This window comes from Carlito syrichta, unplaced genomic scaffold, assembly GCF_000164805.1.
Source record: "Carlito syrichta isolate Samal-C Ts95f unplaced genomic scaffold, Tarsius_syrichta-2.0.1 Scaffold312159, whole genome shotgun sequence".
Lineage (NCBI taxonomy): Eukaryota > Metazoa > Chordata > Mammalia > Primates > Tarsiidae > Carlito > Carlito syrichta.
This window is the reverse complement of record NW_007256255.1, coordinates 69808-90065: the sequence shown is the minus strand read 5'-3', so window position 1 is coordinate 90065 and position 20258 is coordinate 69808. Positions and strand designations below refer to the sequence as shown.

Genomic DNA, 20258 nt, shown 5'->3' with positions numbered 1-20258 from the left:
CCGCCGCGGCCTGGCGCTCGGGACCCGCGCTCGGGAGCCCCGGCGCTGCGGGCATTTTCCGGACAGAGATCGTGTCGCGACCGCCCTGGCCCCCGGGCCCTGTGACACTTTCCAACCCACTTTTGTTCCGAATCCATCCCAGGTTCGTATTCGCGACGTCTCCGGCCCCAGCGAGGGGCAAGGGGACACGGTGGCCTTCCTTATCCCAAGAGGGGAAGGGATGAGGCTGGTTCCTACGAGGGCCAACTGTGGTGTAGTTATGTTTTAAAATACTCTCTCAGTGTCTTTAGCAGAGTTCTCTTCAATTGACCACTGGTTGAGTCAGATTTAGTAAGTTAGATTTTTTTTTTTGAAATTGCCAATTTTACCTTTTTTTTGGTACCTTTGCAAACATTTGATCATTTTCAGCGCTCAGATTTCAGTGTGTCCCAAGTTCTGTAAAAAGCCTCACGCCCTGTATTTCTTCAATGCTGTTTTGTTCTATCAGCGAGTGTTGTCCACTGTTGGAAAAACTGAAAACCAGTGTGTTTTTCCCAGCTTTCTGCTGCAGAGGAATGGGACACTTCCTGTGATGGACACATTCCTAACTTAATGCCCCAAGTGCATGAGTTGATCTGCAGGGTTGGCCCGTGGCTGAGCAATTATATCTTCTCTGAGTCAGCTTAATGGTGTTCCTGGAGTTCAGCTCCCTTGCAGGGTGGGGATACTTGGAACTTCTCCAACTCCTGTGAGAGGTGAGAGGACGCTGGCGTTTCCTGTCCAAAGAGGGAAGTGATTAGGTTACCGCCAGGGCCGACAACTGTGTTGTAGATACGTTTTAAACTACTCTTTCCATGTCTCTGATAGTTAGAGGCCTCTTCAGTTTACTGTTTCTTCTTGAGTCTGATGTGGTAAGTTACAGATTTTGTTTTTGAAACTTCCCATTTTGTCCAAGGTTCATAACATTGCTTCTGATTTTTTAAAGCTTTTGACTGTATCTGTAGGTAGGTGCCATTTCACTGCTCATACATACCCTTTTCCCTCTTTACCAAGGTTTGTCTGTTTTATTCACACTTTGAAAGAAGCTGCTTTTGGTACTTTTTGCTGCCTGTCTCAGAAGTGGCCAGGCTCCAGTTCCCCTCCGTGTCCAGCCATTGACTGGAAACTGCCAGGAAAAGGATGGTGTCGGAGCCACTGCAGTGTGTTAGGTGGCGGCTGGGCTAGAGGCCAGAGGGTGTCTGTTCACTGTGCTCCCTTAGCTGGAGCCTTGGAGGGACATCTCAGTGGTACAGCTCGTGCTCCACAAGCTCTTTGGAGTCCTTGATAGTTTTTAAGACTGTAAAGTGATCCTGAGACCTAAAGTTTTGATATTGTTGCTCTACAGAATTTTTAAAATTACTGTATCATATTCCATGGTATGTTTGTATCTATCATATGTTGCCAATTCTCTATTGATCTTTGCTTTGTTTATTGACAGTTTAAAAATGGGAAGTGAATTTCTGTGGAAGTCCTTTGTATTTATTTTTTTCATTTTGGTCCAGTTATTGTCATAGGATAAATTTTAAGAGGTAGAAATGGCTGAGTCTGAGGGTTACATACTTCTTTTGTTACCTTTATTTTTATTTTTTCCCCTCTCACTCTGAAACTGCAGGAGTTACACACATTTTAAATTAGGATTTGGCCGGGCTCGGTGGCTCAGCCTGTAATCCCGCGCCTTTGGGAGGCTGAGGTGAGTGGATTGCCTGAGTTCGCGGTTTCGAGACCCGCCCGGGCAGCGAGATCTCACCTCTACAATAAATAAAAAAAAAATCAGCTGGGCGTGGTTAGCACATGCCTATAATTCTGGCTACTCGGAAGGCTGAGGCGGAAGGATCGCTGGAGCTCAGCAGGGGAGGCTGCGGTGGCCGGGAGCGGCCACTGCACTCCAGTCTGGGCGACCGAGTGAGACTCCAACTCAGAAAAATAAAAAAAATAAAAATAAATAAATAAATAAATAAATAAGGATTTGTATGACCTTTCATAGACCTTGCACTCAGTTACATCCTCTGTTGACTGACATGCCTTCTCTGTGTCCACCTCTTCAATAGTTAGAAACTTTCCCTTTCTGAAAGTGAAATTCCTCTTCACTTCCTGTCTTAATCCATTTAGTGTTGCCATAACTGAATACCTGAGGTGGGGTAATTTATAAAGAAAAGAGATTGATTTAGCTAATGTTTCTGTAGGCTGGGAAGTTCAAGACACATGGTGCTAGCATCTCTGCGGCTTCTGGTGAGGGCTTTCTTGGAAGATCAGTGGGGAAGAAGATATGTCTGAAGAGGCAAAACCCAGGGGCCCGTGTCCTGGCTTTGTAACAACCCATGTTCTTGGGAACTAACCAATTTCTGAGAGAACTAATCCAGTCTCAGGAGAGAGGTAACTCGCTGCTGTAAGAATGGCACCAAGCCATTCACGAATGATCTGACACCATGACCCAGACACCTCCCCAGTTAGGCCCCGCCTTCCAACACTACTACACTGGGAATCAAACTTCAACATGAATGTTGGTGGGGATAAACTGTAGCACTTTCTCTGCCTTTTGTTCTACTCAGGCCCTCCAGTGGATTGGATTATTCCCGCCCATATCGGTGACAGCCATTTTCTTTCCTTGGTCTACTGAGTCAAATGCTACCTCTTCCAGAGGTATCCTCACAGACACCCAGAAATCATGATTTGCCAATTAGCTAGGTATCCCTCAGTCCAGTCAAGTTGATGCATAAAATGAACCATCTCACTTGGGGTGGAATTAGGGCTACACAGTCGACCTTTATGGGTGGAAGTTTCTGAGGCGTAGGTCAGGGGTTTGTGTAATGTCAAGGAATGAGGAGACTGTCTACATGAGTACCTAGAAATGAGAATGGTTGGGTGACTCTTCAGTGGAAGATTTCAAGATAATTGTTTGTATCGAACACAGATACTCAGCTTGCGGTGAAATCTCTATAAATTATCCTCTGATTTGATCTCCTTTCCACGTTTCCCAGCTTTTGTAAGGAATCCAGTATTTAGAAGAGAGAAGGTTCTGTTGAAGTCTCTTTTAGATATTAGGTCAAAAGAATATAGAAATGAGAAGCCAGGCATGATAGTTCATGCCTGTAATCCCAGCATTTTGGGAGGCTGAGACAAGAGGATTGCCTGAGACCAGAGTTTTGAGAGCAGCCTGGACAACCTGGTGAGACTTCGTGTCTACAATAGATTAAAAAAAATTAGCCAGGCATGGTGATACATGCCTGTTGTCCCAGCTGCTTGGAAGGGTGAAGCAGAAGGATCGCCTGGGCTCAGCAAGTCGAGGCTGTGGTAGCTGTGATTGTGTTACTACACTCCAGCCTGGGTGACAGAGTGAGGTTCTGACTTAAAAAAAGAATATAGAAATAATAGTAGAACTTAGAAAATAGGTATAACGAGTAGAATAGCTAGCCATTACTAAGTGTTCTGAAATTATCCAAAGAAGAGAAAAGACTTCAAGGCGAGTCCTGAGACAAAGTTAAGAACCAACTGGAAATGAAATCACTAGGTTGTTTTTTTTCCCTGATATGACCTCTATTTTCTATACTGGGGGTGCCAAAAAATTTATACACGTTTTAAGAGATGTTCTTTGTAATCAGAAGTGTCCGGAAGTTGATGGTAACCATTTTGAGCACCCCTTGTAATTGTAGAAATCAAACGTGACTTGTATTCGTCTTATTGAGTATTACAATTTTAATACAGCTTGTTCCTTTCTTAAAATGTGTACCCATTTTTTTGACACCCTCGGTATGTTCCATATCTTCTCATTATGAAATGAGTGTTTCAGAAGAGACAAAATTCACATTTAAGTTCTCCTAGGACTCTGGAGTATAAGAACTTGGACTGGGAGTGGACAGTAGCTTGAGTGTTTATTTTATCATTTCTCATTTCCCTATAATTGTCTAATAAGGCTTTTTCATTTTAAAAGTCTTCAGCCATTCTCTTTCCTTTTCCTCCCCCATCTTTCTTTCTTCCCCTCCCTTCTCTTCTCCTCCTCCTCCTCCTCTTCCTCCTCCTTCCTTTTTCTGTGGAGCCCTCATGAGTGGGATTAGTGTTCTTATAAAAAAGACCCAGAAGAGCTTCCTTGCCTTTTCCAGCATGTGCGGACACAGTGAGAAGACAGCAGTCTGTGGAACCAGAAAGCAGGTCCTCACCAGACACCGACAAAGGCGTTTTTTTGGTGTAAGCCAGACTTTGGTATTTTTGTCACAGCAGCCCAAACAGTCAAGGATGGTTAACAAGCACAGAAGGCAAGCAGCACGCGCAACAAGTTCCACGCTTGGTGTGATTGACCATGTAACCTTGGTCAAGTTTGAGCTTTGTTGGTTTACTTTCCTTATTCTTAAAGTGCCAAGATCTTCCCTGCCTCTTGGTCAGAACTTTTAATAAGATCATGTGTGGCTGGGTATGAAAGTTAATGTCAAAAAAACTTTAAATGTGACATTAAGTATACTCGATGGTGACCATCTTCTGTCCCCAAGCATATCAGTATACACTGAGTGAACAGGCGGTGACAGAGGAGTGGAGGAATCAGGTCACCTGACGTAGGGCCCTTCTCACTCTTACGTTCTAGAATTTTTTTGATCCTGTGTCTTTAAATTTTTCCATTTACAATCACAGATGGAATAAAGTCAGTCACGAGAATAGTCGCTTAGCAAATGTTGATTGCATTCAGTGGAATTTTTTTTCAGGATTTCACTCCATAAGATAACCCCTCTTTTAACAAGGAGGATTCATTTCTTAATATTTCAAGTGTCAGAATCTATATAGTTTCTGGCACGATACTAAGGAAATAAAATATAGAAGTCATAGGGATGCATTTTAGGGCATCACAGTAGGGAGATGTGGTGTAAGAAACCAGTGAACTTTCAACTACATTTTGTGTTAAATAATATAAAATATATAAAATGTGTATCTTTTGTGTTTTCTCCTGGTTTCTATTCTAAAATCTGGTGTTATCTTTGCAGAAAAAACATTTTTCTCTGAAAGAATGAAGAGTGGAAGAATTCCTTAGTAAGGCATAAAATACCCTTTCCCACTTCCCAAGTTCTTGATGGCATCCTAAACCTTTTCACTCACCTTCCCAAACCCCCAACATGATGTATTCCCTGACCAGGCCCCAGCTGCATGCACTGAGCCCTTTACTTTCTCTTCTCTGCCTGGGATTTCTCTCATTCTCCCTTTTCTGCTTGATAAATTGCTGCCCATTAAGGCCTCAGCTTACATTTATGATTTTACCCTAGCCCAGTGGGAATTCTTTCTTTCTTTCTTTCTTTCTTTTTTTTAAACATTATCAGTTCTTTAATTAGGTTCTTTCAAAGAAATTTAGAACACTAATTTGTGAGGATAAACACCATCAGTCAGGGCAAACCCAAATCGCAGGTAGCCCTGGAGCTGAGGAATAGCTTTGATTTTTGGTAAGATGTGCGAGTCCACAGCTTTCTGATCAATCTTGTGCTGCTCTGTAATCTCATATTTCTCTTTTTCTGTGTCAAAGATCTCACCCTCCTGGTGCCTGGGCTTCCGCAGCTGCTGCTTCTTGAAGTAAGCATCAGTAAGATGTTTTGGGACCTTCACATTGCTGATGTCAATTTTTGTGGAGGTGGCAATGACATATTTCTGGTGTGTTCTTCTCAGAGGAACTCGATTGAGGACCAGAGGTCCAGTCACAAGTAACAAGCCACTGCCCAGTTGCTTCAGGAAAACCACCCTCTTGCATCTGTGGCGCCCAGTGAGAATGATCAGGATGGTCCAGGGAGTGATACTGGCTCGCAGTTTTCTAACGTGCTGGCTGAAGGGCTTTTTCCCATGGCTTAACAGCTTTTGAGGCACATCTTCAGTTGGATAATATCTAGGCATTTTGCGAAGTTTAACCACTCGAGTACCACCATTCTTGTCACCACCAACTGGTTTTGTAACGGTTGCAAGAACCTTCTCCTTTTTTTTCTTTTCAACCTTGGATTTAGCTGCTGAGTACTTCCTCTTGTACAAGGCCTTTCTGGAATACATAGCAGATCGGGAATATCTTCCAATTCCTCTAACAAGGACAGTATTTCGGCTGCAGTGGGGTTTCCCCTTCTTCGGCTTTTTAGCCTTGAGCTTACCCTTTTTCACCTTGCGGCCAGCATCAGCCTTCTTGGCTTTAGGTTTCTTCTCCTTAGCATTTGGCTTCTCAACCTTTTCACCTGCCATCTTGCAGGGTGGGAAAGAGCCGGAATTATTTCCTTATCAGTATTCTAGTAAAAACATTTAGAAGTAAGTAAGCTTCTATAAGACAACATTCTGTAAGGTGCTGCTTGCCGTCTTTTGACCTCTCTGTGAGTTCAGCAATCTTTTTGAGGGTCAAATACAGTCCTCTGAAGTATCTGTATTTGACAGGATTTATGAAAACAGCAAAAGCATTTGTTGAGAAAGTCTGAAGCCTCACTCTGAAATGTGGGCCATCGTGTTTACTGTATATCAGCTGGTGCAGTCGATACAGTGGCTGTTATTATGAGGGCTCTGGGATCAGCTAGTCCAGGGCTCAGATTTTCATCAGATTGTGTGCTTGGGCAAGTTATTTAATGCCTGGAAGCCTCAGTGTAAAGTAGGAATTGTAAGCACTGCCCAATAACTTAGCACAAATATTAAATTCATCCAATTAATATTGCTGAAGTGTGAGGCATTGTTCATTGGACTAGAGATACAGTGTGAACAAGACTGATGGGGTCCCTCACTGTATTCTTAAAACTCTTCCTGCAGTAATAGGTCAGCATGTGTCGTGTAGGTGAATGAGGAATAAAAAATAATAAGCAAATGATAAACAGGGTAATTTTAAAAAGTGGAAAAAGCTACTAACAAAAACATTTGCCCCCCCCCTTTTTTTTTGAGTTGGAGTCTCACTCTGTCACCCAGACTGGAGTGCAGTGTCCGCTCCAGGCCACCACAGCCTCGACCTGCTGGGCTCCAGAGATCCTTCCACCTCTGCCTTCCGAGTAGCCGGAATTACAGGCGCGCACTACCACGCCTGGCTGATGTTTTGATTTTTTTATTGTAGAGATGAGGTCTTGCTGCCCAGGCGGGTCTCGAACCCGCGGACTCAGGCAATCCACTCACCTCAGCCTCCCAAGGCCCGGGATTACAGGCTGAGCCACCGAACCCGGCTAAAAACATTTGCCCTTTATTAGATGAAACTGTCAATGGTTCTCTCTCTCCTATTAATTCTGTAAGATGCTGTCAGCCTGTTTTCCTTCTCCCCCGGCTGTGACTTGTCTTTTCTGCTGGGCTCTATAGACTTTTTCTAACCAGAGTGCGATGACACACTCACAGTAACACACTTGCAGCCTTGACCTGCTGGGCTCAGGTGATTCTTACGCCTCAGCCTCTCAAGTAGCTGGAACCATAGGTGTGTGCCACCATGCTCGGCTAATTTATTTATTTATTTATTATAGAAACGAGGTCTTGCCAAGTTGCCCAGGCTGGTCTCGAACCCTGAACTCAGGCAGTCCTCACGCTTCTGCCTCCCAAAGTGCTGGGATTGCAGGAGTGAGCCACCTCACCAGGCTTATCTTTGAGGATGCTTTGCCACTGCCTGCCTTCTCTGCAGAGTCCAGGGAAGAACCCTCTTTTGTGGGGGAATTCATTCTTGATTGGGCCTCCACACATCTTGTGAAACAGCACTGGACGTTTGCCATTGCTCAGCAGCTCTGGGGTGAAGTGTTTGTTGCGAAGCCCACAGTAGTACTTACGACTCCCACGCTGCAACAGCTCCTGAAGGGAGACCCAGGAGGGTTTCAGGGACACACCTTGGTCTTCTTTATGTTCCCAGAGTTTGACACAATGAGTAGTGTAGAGCAAGAGCTAACAGAGAATGGCCGGTGTACATTTTCTTTATACATTTTAATATTCGCTATCTAGAAAAAGAAATTATGTAAGAAGTGGGAAGTTTGCTTTTTTTTTTTTTTTTTTAAGTGGAGGTCTCACTCTGTTGCCCAAGCTGGAATGCAGTGGCATGGTGACGGCTCACCACAGCGTCAATCTCCCAGATTCAAATGATCCCTCTGCCTCAGTCTCCCCAGTAGCTGGGACTACAGGCACGCACCACCACGCCTGAGTGTTTTTGATTTTTTGTAGAGATGAGGTCGTGCTATAGTTGTCTAGGCTGGTCTCCAACAATCGTCTTGCTTCGGCCTCCCACGGTGCTGGGATGACAGGTGTGAGCCACCATGTGTGACTGGAAGTGGGGAGTATTTATTGTGAAATTGCATCCCCATTTCCAGTGGAGCAGGGCGAGGGAACTAGAAATATGTATGGGAAGCCAGGGCCCTCTGTGGCTCTGGAGGGTGGGGATTAAGAAGAAGCCAGGGGTTTATGAGTATCCTGACTTCTCTCTGGGACCCAAGATGACTTAATGCTTGCCCATTTTGAGACCATCTTCTCAAGTGTGCCACTCACAGTTGGAAGGATAGAGCAGCTTGCCTGGGAGCCATTGTAATTGTTGGATGAAAATAAAAGATGATAGTTGAACGCGGTGGCTCACACCTGTAATCCCAGCATTTTAGGAGACGAAGATGAGAGGATTGCCTGAGCCTAGGGGTTCTAGACCAGCCTGGGCAACTTGGTGAGACCTCATCTCTACAATAAATTAAAAAAATATATTAACTGGGTGTGGAGGGTGCGCCTGGGGTTCCAGCTACTTGGAAACCTGAGGCAGAAGGATCACTTGAGCCCAAGAGGTCAAGGATGCAGTAGCCATGATTGTGGCACTGCACTCCAGCCTGGGCGACAGAGTGAGACACCGACAAAAAAAAAAAAAGATGAAAAACTGGGGTTTCGGGGTGGAGGGGTCACAGAAGGAAAGGCCTATGTAGGCAGATTTTCAGGGGTTCCCAGTCTTCACTACAGCAGTCCTCCAGTGGCTCAACCTTAGAAGAGGCTTCCTAGACAGGTGTGGCCAAACACGTTTAAAAAAAAACGTTGGCTGCCTCCTCCACCAGTCACTTCCAGTGTAACAGCCCACATCCCAACACCGGCCCACCTACTTTTCTCTAAAAGGAATCTCTGCTTTTGGACAGCCTTGTGCTGGGGTCTTTCCAGAAGTTTCTAGGGGAAGAGGAGTGAGTCGTATGTTCTGGGCTCCTCCTGGCATGGGCACCAGGACATCTTACCTGGGGGTGCAGCAGGAACTCCATGGCCTCTCCGCATGTTCACGAGGACAGCCCCACCCAGATCCGGGTCCTGCATGCAACTCTGCCCTGGAGCCCTTACAATGAGCCATATCCTTCCAGCGCTTTGGCCGGTGGACATGCGTTGTGTGTGACTCCGGGGAGGCCGTGTCTAAGGTCTCTTCCCACTAGACGAGTGGTAGACAGAGGTCCCCTTTGTCCCTCATACTCTTACCCCTGGGGACTTACAGGACTGCAGTGTGGACCACCCCTGCCGTGGAGACATGCCAGATGGCCTCTCTCTATGGAGATGTCTCAGTACCGGGACCATGATGAGGTCAGACCCTGGCTGTTTTGAGCATCAGAAAGGCCCCGCAGCATCTAGGGTTGTTCAGTCTCTGGGACTTTTTGCGTCTGTGATCAGAGATGTTGGGGCTGGGCGCCATAGAGAGGCACTGGGCAGAGAGGGGTGAAGCCAAATTTACTCGTTCCCATGCTTGACTCGGGCCCGCTGTAGTGTTCAGGCAGTTGACAGCGTTATTGTTTATTAAGAGTGACCCAACAGAGCTAACACTTTTCTCTGGCATTGTCCTCAGTTTTCTCCCTGACTATCAACAAACCTCCAGCTTCAGGTTGTTCTCAAGATGCTGGCCTCAGCCTCCTTTTGGGTCACCTTGCTCAATGTAGCTTACCTGTCATTTGCTGCCTATGCGGACATCTGGGCTGAAGACACTCCCCACTCAGTTTGGGAAGCTGGGATTGGCACTCTCTGTGTGTTGAGGAGTGGGATGGTGGAGATTCTCTAATGTCATGTTTCGGTTTCTGTTGTGGAAGGTGGGCTGTCTCGCTTGTATTCTTGGGGCTTCCCCAGTGTGAGGCTTGCCTTAATCATCAGACCTTACTTACCGCTACGGAACGTGGACATCACTTCCCTTGTGAACCTCTTTCCCAGCAGGCTAGAGCACAGACTCCTTCTCCATGTGTGATGCCTTGTGCATGTTTTCATTGCTGTATTTCAAAGTTATTTTCTATTTGGAGGTTATTATTGTGCTAAATTATTACTTTCCAATTACATTTGTTCTTTGGACCATGAGTATAAGGGCTATTGAATTCATTTCAGATAATTGGTCCTTGGTGCTAAAAACTGTTGGTTGAGTGCTGTTATGTTAAGATTTAGTTAAATCCTTCCTGCTAGCCGTGGGAGCTTTGAAAGTCTTTTGTTTTGTTTTGTTTTGTTTTGAGTTGGAGTCTCACTCTGTCACCCAGACTGGAGTGTAGCGGCCGCTCCCGGCCACCGCAGCCTCGACCTGCTGGGCTCCGGCGATCCTTCCGCCTCAGGCTTCCGAGTAGCCGGAATTACAGGTATGCGCTATTATGCCCGGCTGATTTTTTTTTAATTTATTGTAGAGATGAGGTCTCGCTGCCCAGGCGGGTCTCGAACCCGCGGGCTCAGGCAATCCACTCACCTCAGCCTCCCAAAGGCGCGGGATGACAGGCTGAGCCGCCGAGCCCGGCTCTTTTTTTTTTTTGATGTGCTGTAATAATAATTGTTCTTTTTTTTAAATTGTAGAGATGTGGGGTACAAGTGAGGATTAACTACATAAGTAGGCTGCACGCAGGTGAAGTTTGGACTTCCAACTGGTCCTCTCTCCCTCCCCCCGTCCCAGTAGTGCCCAGCGACTGCTGGCCCCTCCCTTGTGCTCTGGGCCTATTCTTGGCCATCTTTAAGCATCCATTCCATCATCCAACAGTTCTATTTTGAGCACATTCTATATTCCAAGCCTGACATCCTGGTTTCCTCATCTGTGATATCAGAGGCCTGTGGACCAGACCAGTCCAAAATGTTGTTTCTGCAAAGTTCCCTTGGGCTTTTTAATTCCTAAAAATACCCACAAAACCCTGAAGTTGTTTCTGGTTGTTGTTTAAAGTTAAATGCTCTTCTTGCTTAAAGCCACTCTTTTATTTAGATTGCAAAGTGACTTGTAATTGATTATTTGACACAAACTGAGATTTTGGATTGTGCCATAAACAAGTTCAATCCCTTGAATCACAGTTTTTCCTGATGAAAACATCATTTTTTTGCAAATCCATTTTAAGTGATGGTGTGAGCCATATCAAAGCTTTGCACACCCGGTGATGCCCAATGAGGGCTCACGTACCAAAACAAGGGAGAGGCATCCCTGAAGTGCTCTTCTCAGTCACATGGAGGAGCACTGTTGTGGCTTTTCCTCAGGTGACAGTCACATCTCTAGGAAGTTCTGACATGAGGTCTTTTCCCACGTCTCTACCTTCCCTGGTAGGAACATTTGTTTATATAGGCAGAATTCAATTGATTGGAAATAGAAATGGTGCTTACATTGTGTGGTATTAAAATGCAAATGAGAAAATGTTTTATTGTGATAACCATCTAGTAGGTTTTTTTGAATGGTGTTTTGTTTTGCTTTTTACTGTGAAACTGGGAAACTGAATATGCAAACGGATAATGGTCAGGCCATAAATAAAAATAGAATTTTGACCCACAACCTACAGTAACCTGCCAGAAAACTAGCCCCTAATCTGCAATAAACAGACCAGGCAACCAGCCTGTTCTGTCAGACTTGCAGGAAGTCCAGCTCCTCTCTCTAGTGGCAACACAGGCAGCTAAGCAGTCACTTCTGGAACAATCGGCCCCAAATAACTGACAGTCTCCCTAATTTTTTCCCTCACTTCCAACTAGGACCAACCAGAGAAAGGTAAATATGCGCCCCATGCAGTCACATAGGATTCCCCTGGTCAGACCACCCACTCCTCCCCAGCCAGCAACCTCCAGGTGGGAAACATCTGAAGCTTCCTTTTATTCCTCCATAAAGCTTTCTCTCTCTTCTGCCTGCCTTTGAGGCTGCCAGAACACAAACGAGGGTGGCCGACTCCATTGCTAGAGAAAACTCAGGCTTTTGTTTTTCTCATTTGGTTGGTCTTCATTTATTTCTACAGAGGACTGTATAAGAAAATTCAAAATGGGAACCCTAGTTCGTTCATATGCCAGTGGTTCCCTTTTATCTATGGAGGATATGGTCCAAGACCCCCACTGGATGCCTGAAACCATGGATAGCATTGAACCCTGTACATAATATATATGAGAGTGCCAAAAAAAGTACACACATTTTTAAGTTTGATGTTCACTCAAAAGGTGGTGTTCATCAAATGAATGCTAGTGTCACCACGCGACGGGAAGGACAGTCAACAAAAATGGAGGAAGCGCGGTTGAGTGAACATCATACTACACATTGCTACTGTAATTTAATTCCACTTCGAAAAGTAATACACAGATAACATCTTTTAAAATGGGTATATATTTTTTGTACCCCCGTATATATATATAATATATATATATCTGATAACTAATATGGCTACAGATAACTAATAGGCAAGCAGTGTCACAGTGTGGATACACTGGATGAAGGGACATTCATCTCCTAGACAGGATGGAGTGGGATATTGTGAGAGTTCGTCATGTTGCTTAGAATGCTGTGCAATTTAAAACCTATAGATTTTTTCTAGAGTTTTCCATTTACTGTTTTCTGACTGTGGTGGACGATGAGTCATTGAAACTGTGGAGAGTGAAACTGCAGCCAAGGGGACTCCTGTGCCGTGAAGTCAAATTACAGGCAGTTGTAACTTCAGGGGTCTTTGCTACCCATAAGAAAGGTTGCAGCAGCACAGGTAAAAAAATAGACCTGTTCAGAGATAGCGTCAGGGATGTGCTTGAACTTGTGATTTCCAAAATGACAGTGACACTGTGCCCCAGAGAATTCAGAAACCAATGAATTCCAAATTCTTGAGTTTGCAGGATGACAGATAAAACAACTTGCTGAAACACTGAAACTTTTTCCACTTATGAGATAACAACGCTGGCTACAATCAGTTGGAACCAATATGGCCAACTGGAGAATGAGCTTGGTGATGTCCCAGCCAAGTTGCCACTGCATATGTGATGTTAACTTCCCCCACATTTGCACATGTGATCTGTGAGGTAGCACGAGGTGATTACAGTGCATGGCCAGGACTTTCTGACCCTCCCTTTTTCTTCCACCCATCACTTACCCGGTCCAGAATCCACCCCCTGAGCCTTTCCTAACAAAATCACTTCCTTAAAGCCGGCAGGGGAGACAGATTTTAGCTGGATTTCTGTCCCTGTGGGCCGACTTGTAATGAGAAGCTTTTCTCTTCTCAAAAACCCACTGTCATAGTATTGGCACATCCCTTTTACTGGGTAACAATTCCTGTTCACTGATATTTCCATTGCCCAAATACAAACCACGACAGATGACACTTCGGTACCTAAATGGGACCCCAGAATGCTATGACATTTTCTCTGGGATCATGCACGTCTTACTTAGTAGATGTTTTGAGTCATCAGAAAACAATTTCCAGGTGAAGAGTATGCTCGATCTAATTTGTAAAAGGAATTAAGTAGTCATAGTTACTTTTCAGTGGTGTCATACCAATGTGTTTGCTTTTGAAACTGTCAGTGGTAGTTGAAGGTATTTAAATCAAGGCTATGTAGGTTGCAGATAAGAGAATCCCACTCAGACTAGTTTAAACAAAAAAGACTAGCATTCTTTGTAGATACCCTTTATCAGACTAAGGAAGGGCCTCTCTGTTCCTAGTTTGCTGAGTTTTTAATCATTGAATGATGTTGAACCCATCAAATGTTTATTAAGATGATAATTTGATTTTTCTCTATTATTCTGTTAATGTAGTAAATTACAAAATTTCTTTTTTTGTTGTTGTTTTAATGTAAACTCAAAACCTGGTGTTATTAGAATACATCCATATTATATGTTATCTGTCTATTATACATACATATACATACACAGTAAAGCATCACTTAACAATGGGGATACCTTCTGAGAAATGTGTCATTAGGCAGTTTTATCTTTGTGCAAACATCATAGAGCGTACTTACACAGACCTAGATAGTGCAGCCTACTACCTAGACACCTGGGCTGTATGATATTGTCTGTTACTGCTAGGCTGCAGACCCATACATGATGTTACTCTGCTGAAAATTGCCAGCTATTATAACACAATGGTAAATATTTGTATTTATAAATTTTCTAAACATGGAAGAGGTACAATAAAAATATGGTATTATAATCTTATAAGATCACTGTCATGCGTGCGGTCTGTCATTGACCGAAATGTCATTATATGGCACGTGACTGTAGGTATAATGGATAATTTATTTTATTCATTGTTAGATTTGATTTGCTAATATTTTATTTGGGACTTTTGCATCGATTGCGCAGGTGACATTGCTTGCAATTTTCCTTTTTTGATGATATTTCTGTTAGGTTTTAGAATCAAGAATATATCTACTTCACAAGATGGGTTGGGAAATATCTTACCTTTTCAGATCTCTGGAAAATGGGTTTCATTCTTAAAAGTTTAGTAGACATTACTGTTAAAACCTTGTGGGCCTGGATTTTTCTTCATGGAAGTGTTTTAAAATTATAGATTAAATTTCCTTAATACTTACAGGACTACTCTGTAGTCTTATGTCAATTTTTAATAAGTTGCTTTCATAAACATTTATCTACTTTATCTCGTTTTTATGTTTTTGATGTATGACTTTTAATAATATTGTCTATAGTATCTAGCGATTTTCATCTTTTCTTTCTGATATTGGTTATTTGCCAATTTCAAGAATTTACCAGTTTTATTAGTCTTTTCAAAAAGCCATCTTTTGACTTTGTTGATCCTCCCAGTGGTGTGTTTTAGTTTTCATTACTTTTTGCTCTTTATTTCTTTCAACTTTTTTACTTATTTTTTTTTCCTTGAGATTGAGGTAAGCCTCAATGATTGATCACTGATTTCTAGTCTTTCTTCTTTTCTAATTATGCATTTGAAACCATAAGTCTTCCTCTAAGTGCAGCTTTAGCTGAGATCATAAGTTTTGGATCTGTTGCTGAGCTTGGAGGTCTGACTGTTACTCCATTCTGCCACAGTGTGGTATTGTTTACCCAGAAGAGTGGGACATCAGAACAACAGGATTTGTGGGCTCCTAGTGGGTGATTGTGAATGTCTTAATAGGCAGCAAGGTTATGTTTTGGGTGGTGGTAGGAGAGAGTTTACATGTAATATCAAATTTCATAAGGTCTTATTTCTTTCTCAAAAGCAATGATTTCTGTTAATAGAAGTAGACAAGGCCGGGTGTGGTGGCTCACGCCTGTTATCCCAGTGCTTTGGGAAGTGGAGGTGAGAAGATTGCCTGATTCCAGGAGTTCAAGACCAGCCTGGGCAACTTGGTGAGACCTCGTCTCTACAGTAAATAAAAAAATGAACTGAGCGTGGTGGTGCGCACCTGTAGTTCCAACTACTTGAAAGGCTGAGGTGGAAGGATCACCTGAGCCCTGCAGGTCGAGGCTGCTATGGCTGTGAACATGCCACTGCACTCCAGCCTGGATGACAGAATGAGGCTCCAACTCAAAAAAAAAAAAAAAAAAGTAGATAGTTTGATATAACAGCTTTTTATAAGGATCATATTTAGGAAAATATTTAATTTTGGAAATCAAAGAGAAAAATACTATTTTAGATATTTAACTACTATGCTAGGTATGTATTTGTCTTCTATCTTGGGGTTTATAAAGTATGTGTAAAGAAATTTGGGGTGTGATTATGTTAGCCTTAGAAACAGCATGTTTTATAAAAATCAATGCATCATTTTTCCAATTGAAAATTTAACACGCCGGGCTCGGTGGCTCAGCCTGTAATTCCACGCCTTTGGGAGGCTGAGGTGAGTGGATTGCCTGAGCCCGCGGGTTCGAGACCCACCTGGGGCAGCGAGACCTCATCTCTACAATAAATCAAAAAATCAGCGGGGCGTGGTAGCGCATGCCTGTAATTCCGGCTACTTGGAAAGCTGAGGCGGAAGAATCGCCGGAGCCCAGCAGGTCGAGGCTGCGGTGGCCGGGAGCGGCCACTGCACGCCAGTCTGGGTGACAGAGAGAAATTCCAATTCAAAAAAAAAAAAAGAAAATTTAACACAAGAGCTGTAATCTTTTTGCGGTGATTTAGTCATTTTTGTTGCAGATCTTTGCAATATGAATAATGATATATCTGGCTAAAAATTGATTCTTTCATCTTCTAGGGGAGCAGCCCATCTACTTGAAATATATGCACAAGTAATTTCGTACTTTAGCCCATACTGGCAATAAAATATCTCTCTCTTTTTTTTGTAGAAAATTTTTACTACTGGAGATATCAACAAAGATGGGAAACTGGATTTTGAAGAATTTATGAAGTACCTTAAAGACCATGAGAAAAAAATGAAATTGGCATTTAAAAGTTTGGACAAAAATAATGATGGTGTGTCTTTCTTTTCTATTCATCACCAACTGTGAAGAAGCCTCCCATGCTTCCAAAGGTCTAAAAGAATGTGTGTTTAGTCCCTCTTTTTTAGATGATAATTATTGCTTGTGTTAATTTTTTTTTTTAGTAATGTGATTTTCATGTAGAGTCTGTCTTTTTTAGTGAAGAAAACTTACAGATAGCTTTTATTTTTCATTACTTTGAAATGTGATGAAATACATTGCTGAATTAAAAACTGTGGGTAAGGCCTGCTATAAAATGTTCACTGTGGACCATTACATTGATTTGACTTAAAGCTCTGTGTTGAAAATAGTAATTATGTTTTCTTGCCCTCTGGGTAAGAGATAATTTGTTTTTGTTCATATGTAGGCATAACATTGTACATTCTAAAATATTACATAACATTCTAAAATATTAAAAACAATTTAAAACTATTGTACATTCTAAAATCTTTTTAAACATTCAAATTTTATAATATTAAAAATTGTAAAATTTAGATTATCTTGCATTTGATAGTCTTTGCCAGAATTAATTTAGAGATGATACTCTGATCCTGAAAGTTGGAAAAACAGTAGCATATAAACAGTTAGATATGTACCTTTTGGTTGGAATTATGGCTTCTTTATTTAGATTAATAGCTTGGAGTTTATCTTAGTCTGTTTTGTGTTGCTGTAATAGAATACCATAGACTGTGTAATTTATAGAGAAAATAAATTTATTTCTTACGGTTCTGGAGGCTAGGAAATTCAAGGTTGAGGGCTAGATCTGCTAAGGCTCCTCTTACTGCATCATGACATTTTGGGATCACAGAGCATGTTTGCTACCTTAGATTCCTCTTCCCCATATAAAGCCACCAGTCCCATCATCAGGAGTCCCTTCCCTGGTGACCTTATCTAATCCTAGTTAGAAATGGAGTCATTAAGCCCTCCTCACTAGAGGTAACCTTTAATAAGAAGAGAGAATTCATAAAAATTATAATGCAACCTTAAGCTTCTATCTACTTAGGAATAGTCAGGGTCATCCTATTCTCAGACTTGTTACGCAGTTTATACAAATAGATGGACAGAAAATATGGATTATATGAGGAGTTGGCAAACATTGTTAGTAAAAGACCAGATAATAAATATCTTGGCTTTGTAGGCCAAGTGGTCTCACTTATAGCTACTCACCTCTGCCATGGAACCACAGAACAGCCGTGGGCAAAATGTAAATGAATGGGCATGGTTTTGGTTCAGTAAAACTTTATTTACACAGACAGTCAACAGGCCGTATGTGGGATATAGTTTGCCAGCCCCTGATTGATACTGAATATTAACTAAAGTTAAATTCAAAGCAAGTTTCTTCAAACAAACAACTAAACTCTTTGAAGGTTTTGATGGTCATTCAGCCAGGAAGAGCTGAGTTTGTGGTGGAAAGGAGTACTATTGGAATGTTTGTTGCCTCAAATAATCTTTACATCATATGCCCTCAAGTCTAGCGTTAGTCCAATCTTCCAGCAAAACTCAGTTCTTACAATCAGCTTTCCTTCTTCTCTGCAGACTTTCATCCACCCTGGACCCTCTACAGTTCAGTTGCAGAGATAAGATTATCTGTGTACTGTTAGGCAAGCAGTGGCTGGGAGATGGATCGACTGCAGATAACTAGAGGTTGATCATCCCAGTACACACATCAGTTGTCCATTTCAGAAAATTCTAAATGAACCAGAGGAAATAATCAAAGATGTAATTTTAATGGTGCATTCATAGCAAATACAAACAGTGTTCTCTTAATTTTTGTTTGTATATTTTGAGACAGTTTCATATTTTTATGTATCAGACTTACTTAAAGCAAAGCATGTATGGTTGAAGCTCATTATTCAGAGATTCTGTGCTTGCTCATTTGCCTACTTGCTAACATTTAATGCCAAATGTAACCCTAAAATGTATACTCACAGCACTTTCTCTTGCATTCATGGACATACACAGAGCAGGGAACATCTTGAGTTGCTCAGCATGCACATTCCTAGCTGAGTAGAATGAGGTGGTATTCACCTTCCTGTTTTAGCTCACATCCTAGATACAAACAAGTGTCCTTATCAAAGTCTGTTTTGTGCTAGGGTTTGCATTTTTATATTTTTTGTTGGTAATTAGGCTTTGTAAAATGTTCCCCAAACTTGGTGCTGAAGTGCTGTTTAGGTACAAGAAAGCCTTGGTGTGCCTCATGGAGAAAGTATGTGTGTTAGATAAGTTTCACCCTGAATTCAGTGTTAGTGAATCAACAATCTCTACTAAATGAGGTGCTTTTGAACAGAAACACACAGAAGACAATGTTATATATTGCTTGGTTGACAAAGCATTTTGATCAGAGGCTCACAGGAACCGGATCCTGTATTTCCTGTAGGAGCCTTGGTTAAGATTTCTAATTCTGTGTTCACAGTGACTCTGTAGACCATGACTGTTGTGAATCACTGAGCATGGACTGCATCTCTTTAAGAGTGCTGTTCTAAAGGAGAGTAGTCGAATGGTATTGGAAGAATTTCGTTGTGAACAGATGATGCCTCTGGCTGCCCTTACATTGTCCAGACACGCTGTTTCGTTCCCCTCCCCGGGAGGGTTCTCACACAACCCTGTCATTTCTTCAGGGTCCCTTCTCTGAGACTAAGTCTTTCCACTCCCTACTAACAGTTATTTTTGTCTTCCTCTTTTTCTGGAGAAGTTTGCTGTTCATGCTGCTTTGGCACCAGATGCTCTCTTACTTTGTTTTGTTTCATCCTATTTCCTGTATATTAGTCCTAGGATTCTCAGGAGCCTGTGAACTGCTTGAGGAAAATATAGCAGTGCTTCTGTATTGCTTTATTTTATTTTATTATTTGAGATGGAGTCTCATTCTATCGCCTCGGCTGGATGGAGTGGCACAGATCACGACTCACCGCAGCCTTGACCCCCTGGGCTCAGGTGATCCTTCTACCTCAGCCTCCCAAGTAGCTGGGACTATAGGCTCATACCATCACACCTTGCTAATTTTTTTTATAGAGACGAGGTCTTGCTATGTTGCCTGGGCTGGTCTTGAACTCCTGAGCTCAAGCAATCCTCCCACCTTGGCCTCCCAAAGTGCTGGGATTACAGGCGTGAGCCACCATGCCCGACTATATTGCTTTATTTTATATTTTCTTTCTTCCTCTCTTCTGGTTGTTCTTCTTCCATCTGCCAACATGCTTTAATTTCCCTGATACTAAATATTTTCTTGCTTCCGAACTCCTTTTTTCCTTGCTCTCTTGATTTTTACTGCCAGATCTCTTAAAGACTAGTCCAGACTTTGGCTCCATTTCCTTGTCTACTGTTTCTCTTTAGCTCAGTCATACAATATGACTTTGTGCATAATAAAAATCTAGTATTTTATTAACATGTGGAACTAGGTCCGTTTTAAAAGCATAGACCCTAGTTTAATTGAATTTGCCTTGGAGTTAGAATATCTTGATTTGAATCTCAGTTCTGCTACTTCTTAATTACGTCACTTGAGCACTTGGTCTTTTCTTTAGAATAATATTATTATTTATAATTACTGAATGAAAAAAGTATGCTTGTTTAATGTATTTGTTAAAATTTGAGTGGTGATATTACGATGCATATTTAAGCAAGTCTGTAACTCACCTAAATGCATAATTTTGCCTGAATCTGTTCAAAGTTTTCTCTTAAATGAGAGATATGAAATTCATGGTTTCTAAAACCGTTGTCAGTTCTGAGTTTGCGTTTATGCCCTTGTCAT

The 20258-nt window shown here is 42.3% G+C and overlaps 1 protein-coding gene and 1 pseudogene across 2 annotated transcripts in view; one reads left to right on the top strand and one right to left on the bottom strand.

The window, feature by feature from the left end:
• Positions 1-5278: 5278 nt before the first annotated feature.
• On the bottom strand, positions 5279-6224 carry LOC103272171 (annotated as a pseudogene). Its single transcript, XR_505106.2, has one exon. The product of XR_505106.2 is annotated as a 60S ribosomal protein L6 pseudogene (transcript).
• A 2962-nt stretch (positions 6225-9186) lies between these two features.
• SLC25A24 (solute carrier family 25 member 24) overlaps positions 9187-20258 on the top strand; it is a 36296-nt gene continuing 25224 nt past the window's right edge. The window contains exons 1-2 of the mRNA XM_008069653.2: positions 9187-9498; positions 16385-16511. Of these exons, the coding sequence (XP_008067844.2) occupies positions 9187-9498; positions 16385-16511 (439 nt within the window). The remainder of the gene's footprint in view (positions 9499-16384; positions 16512-20258) is intronic.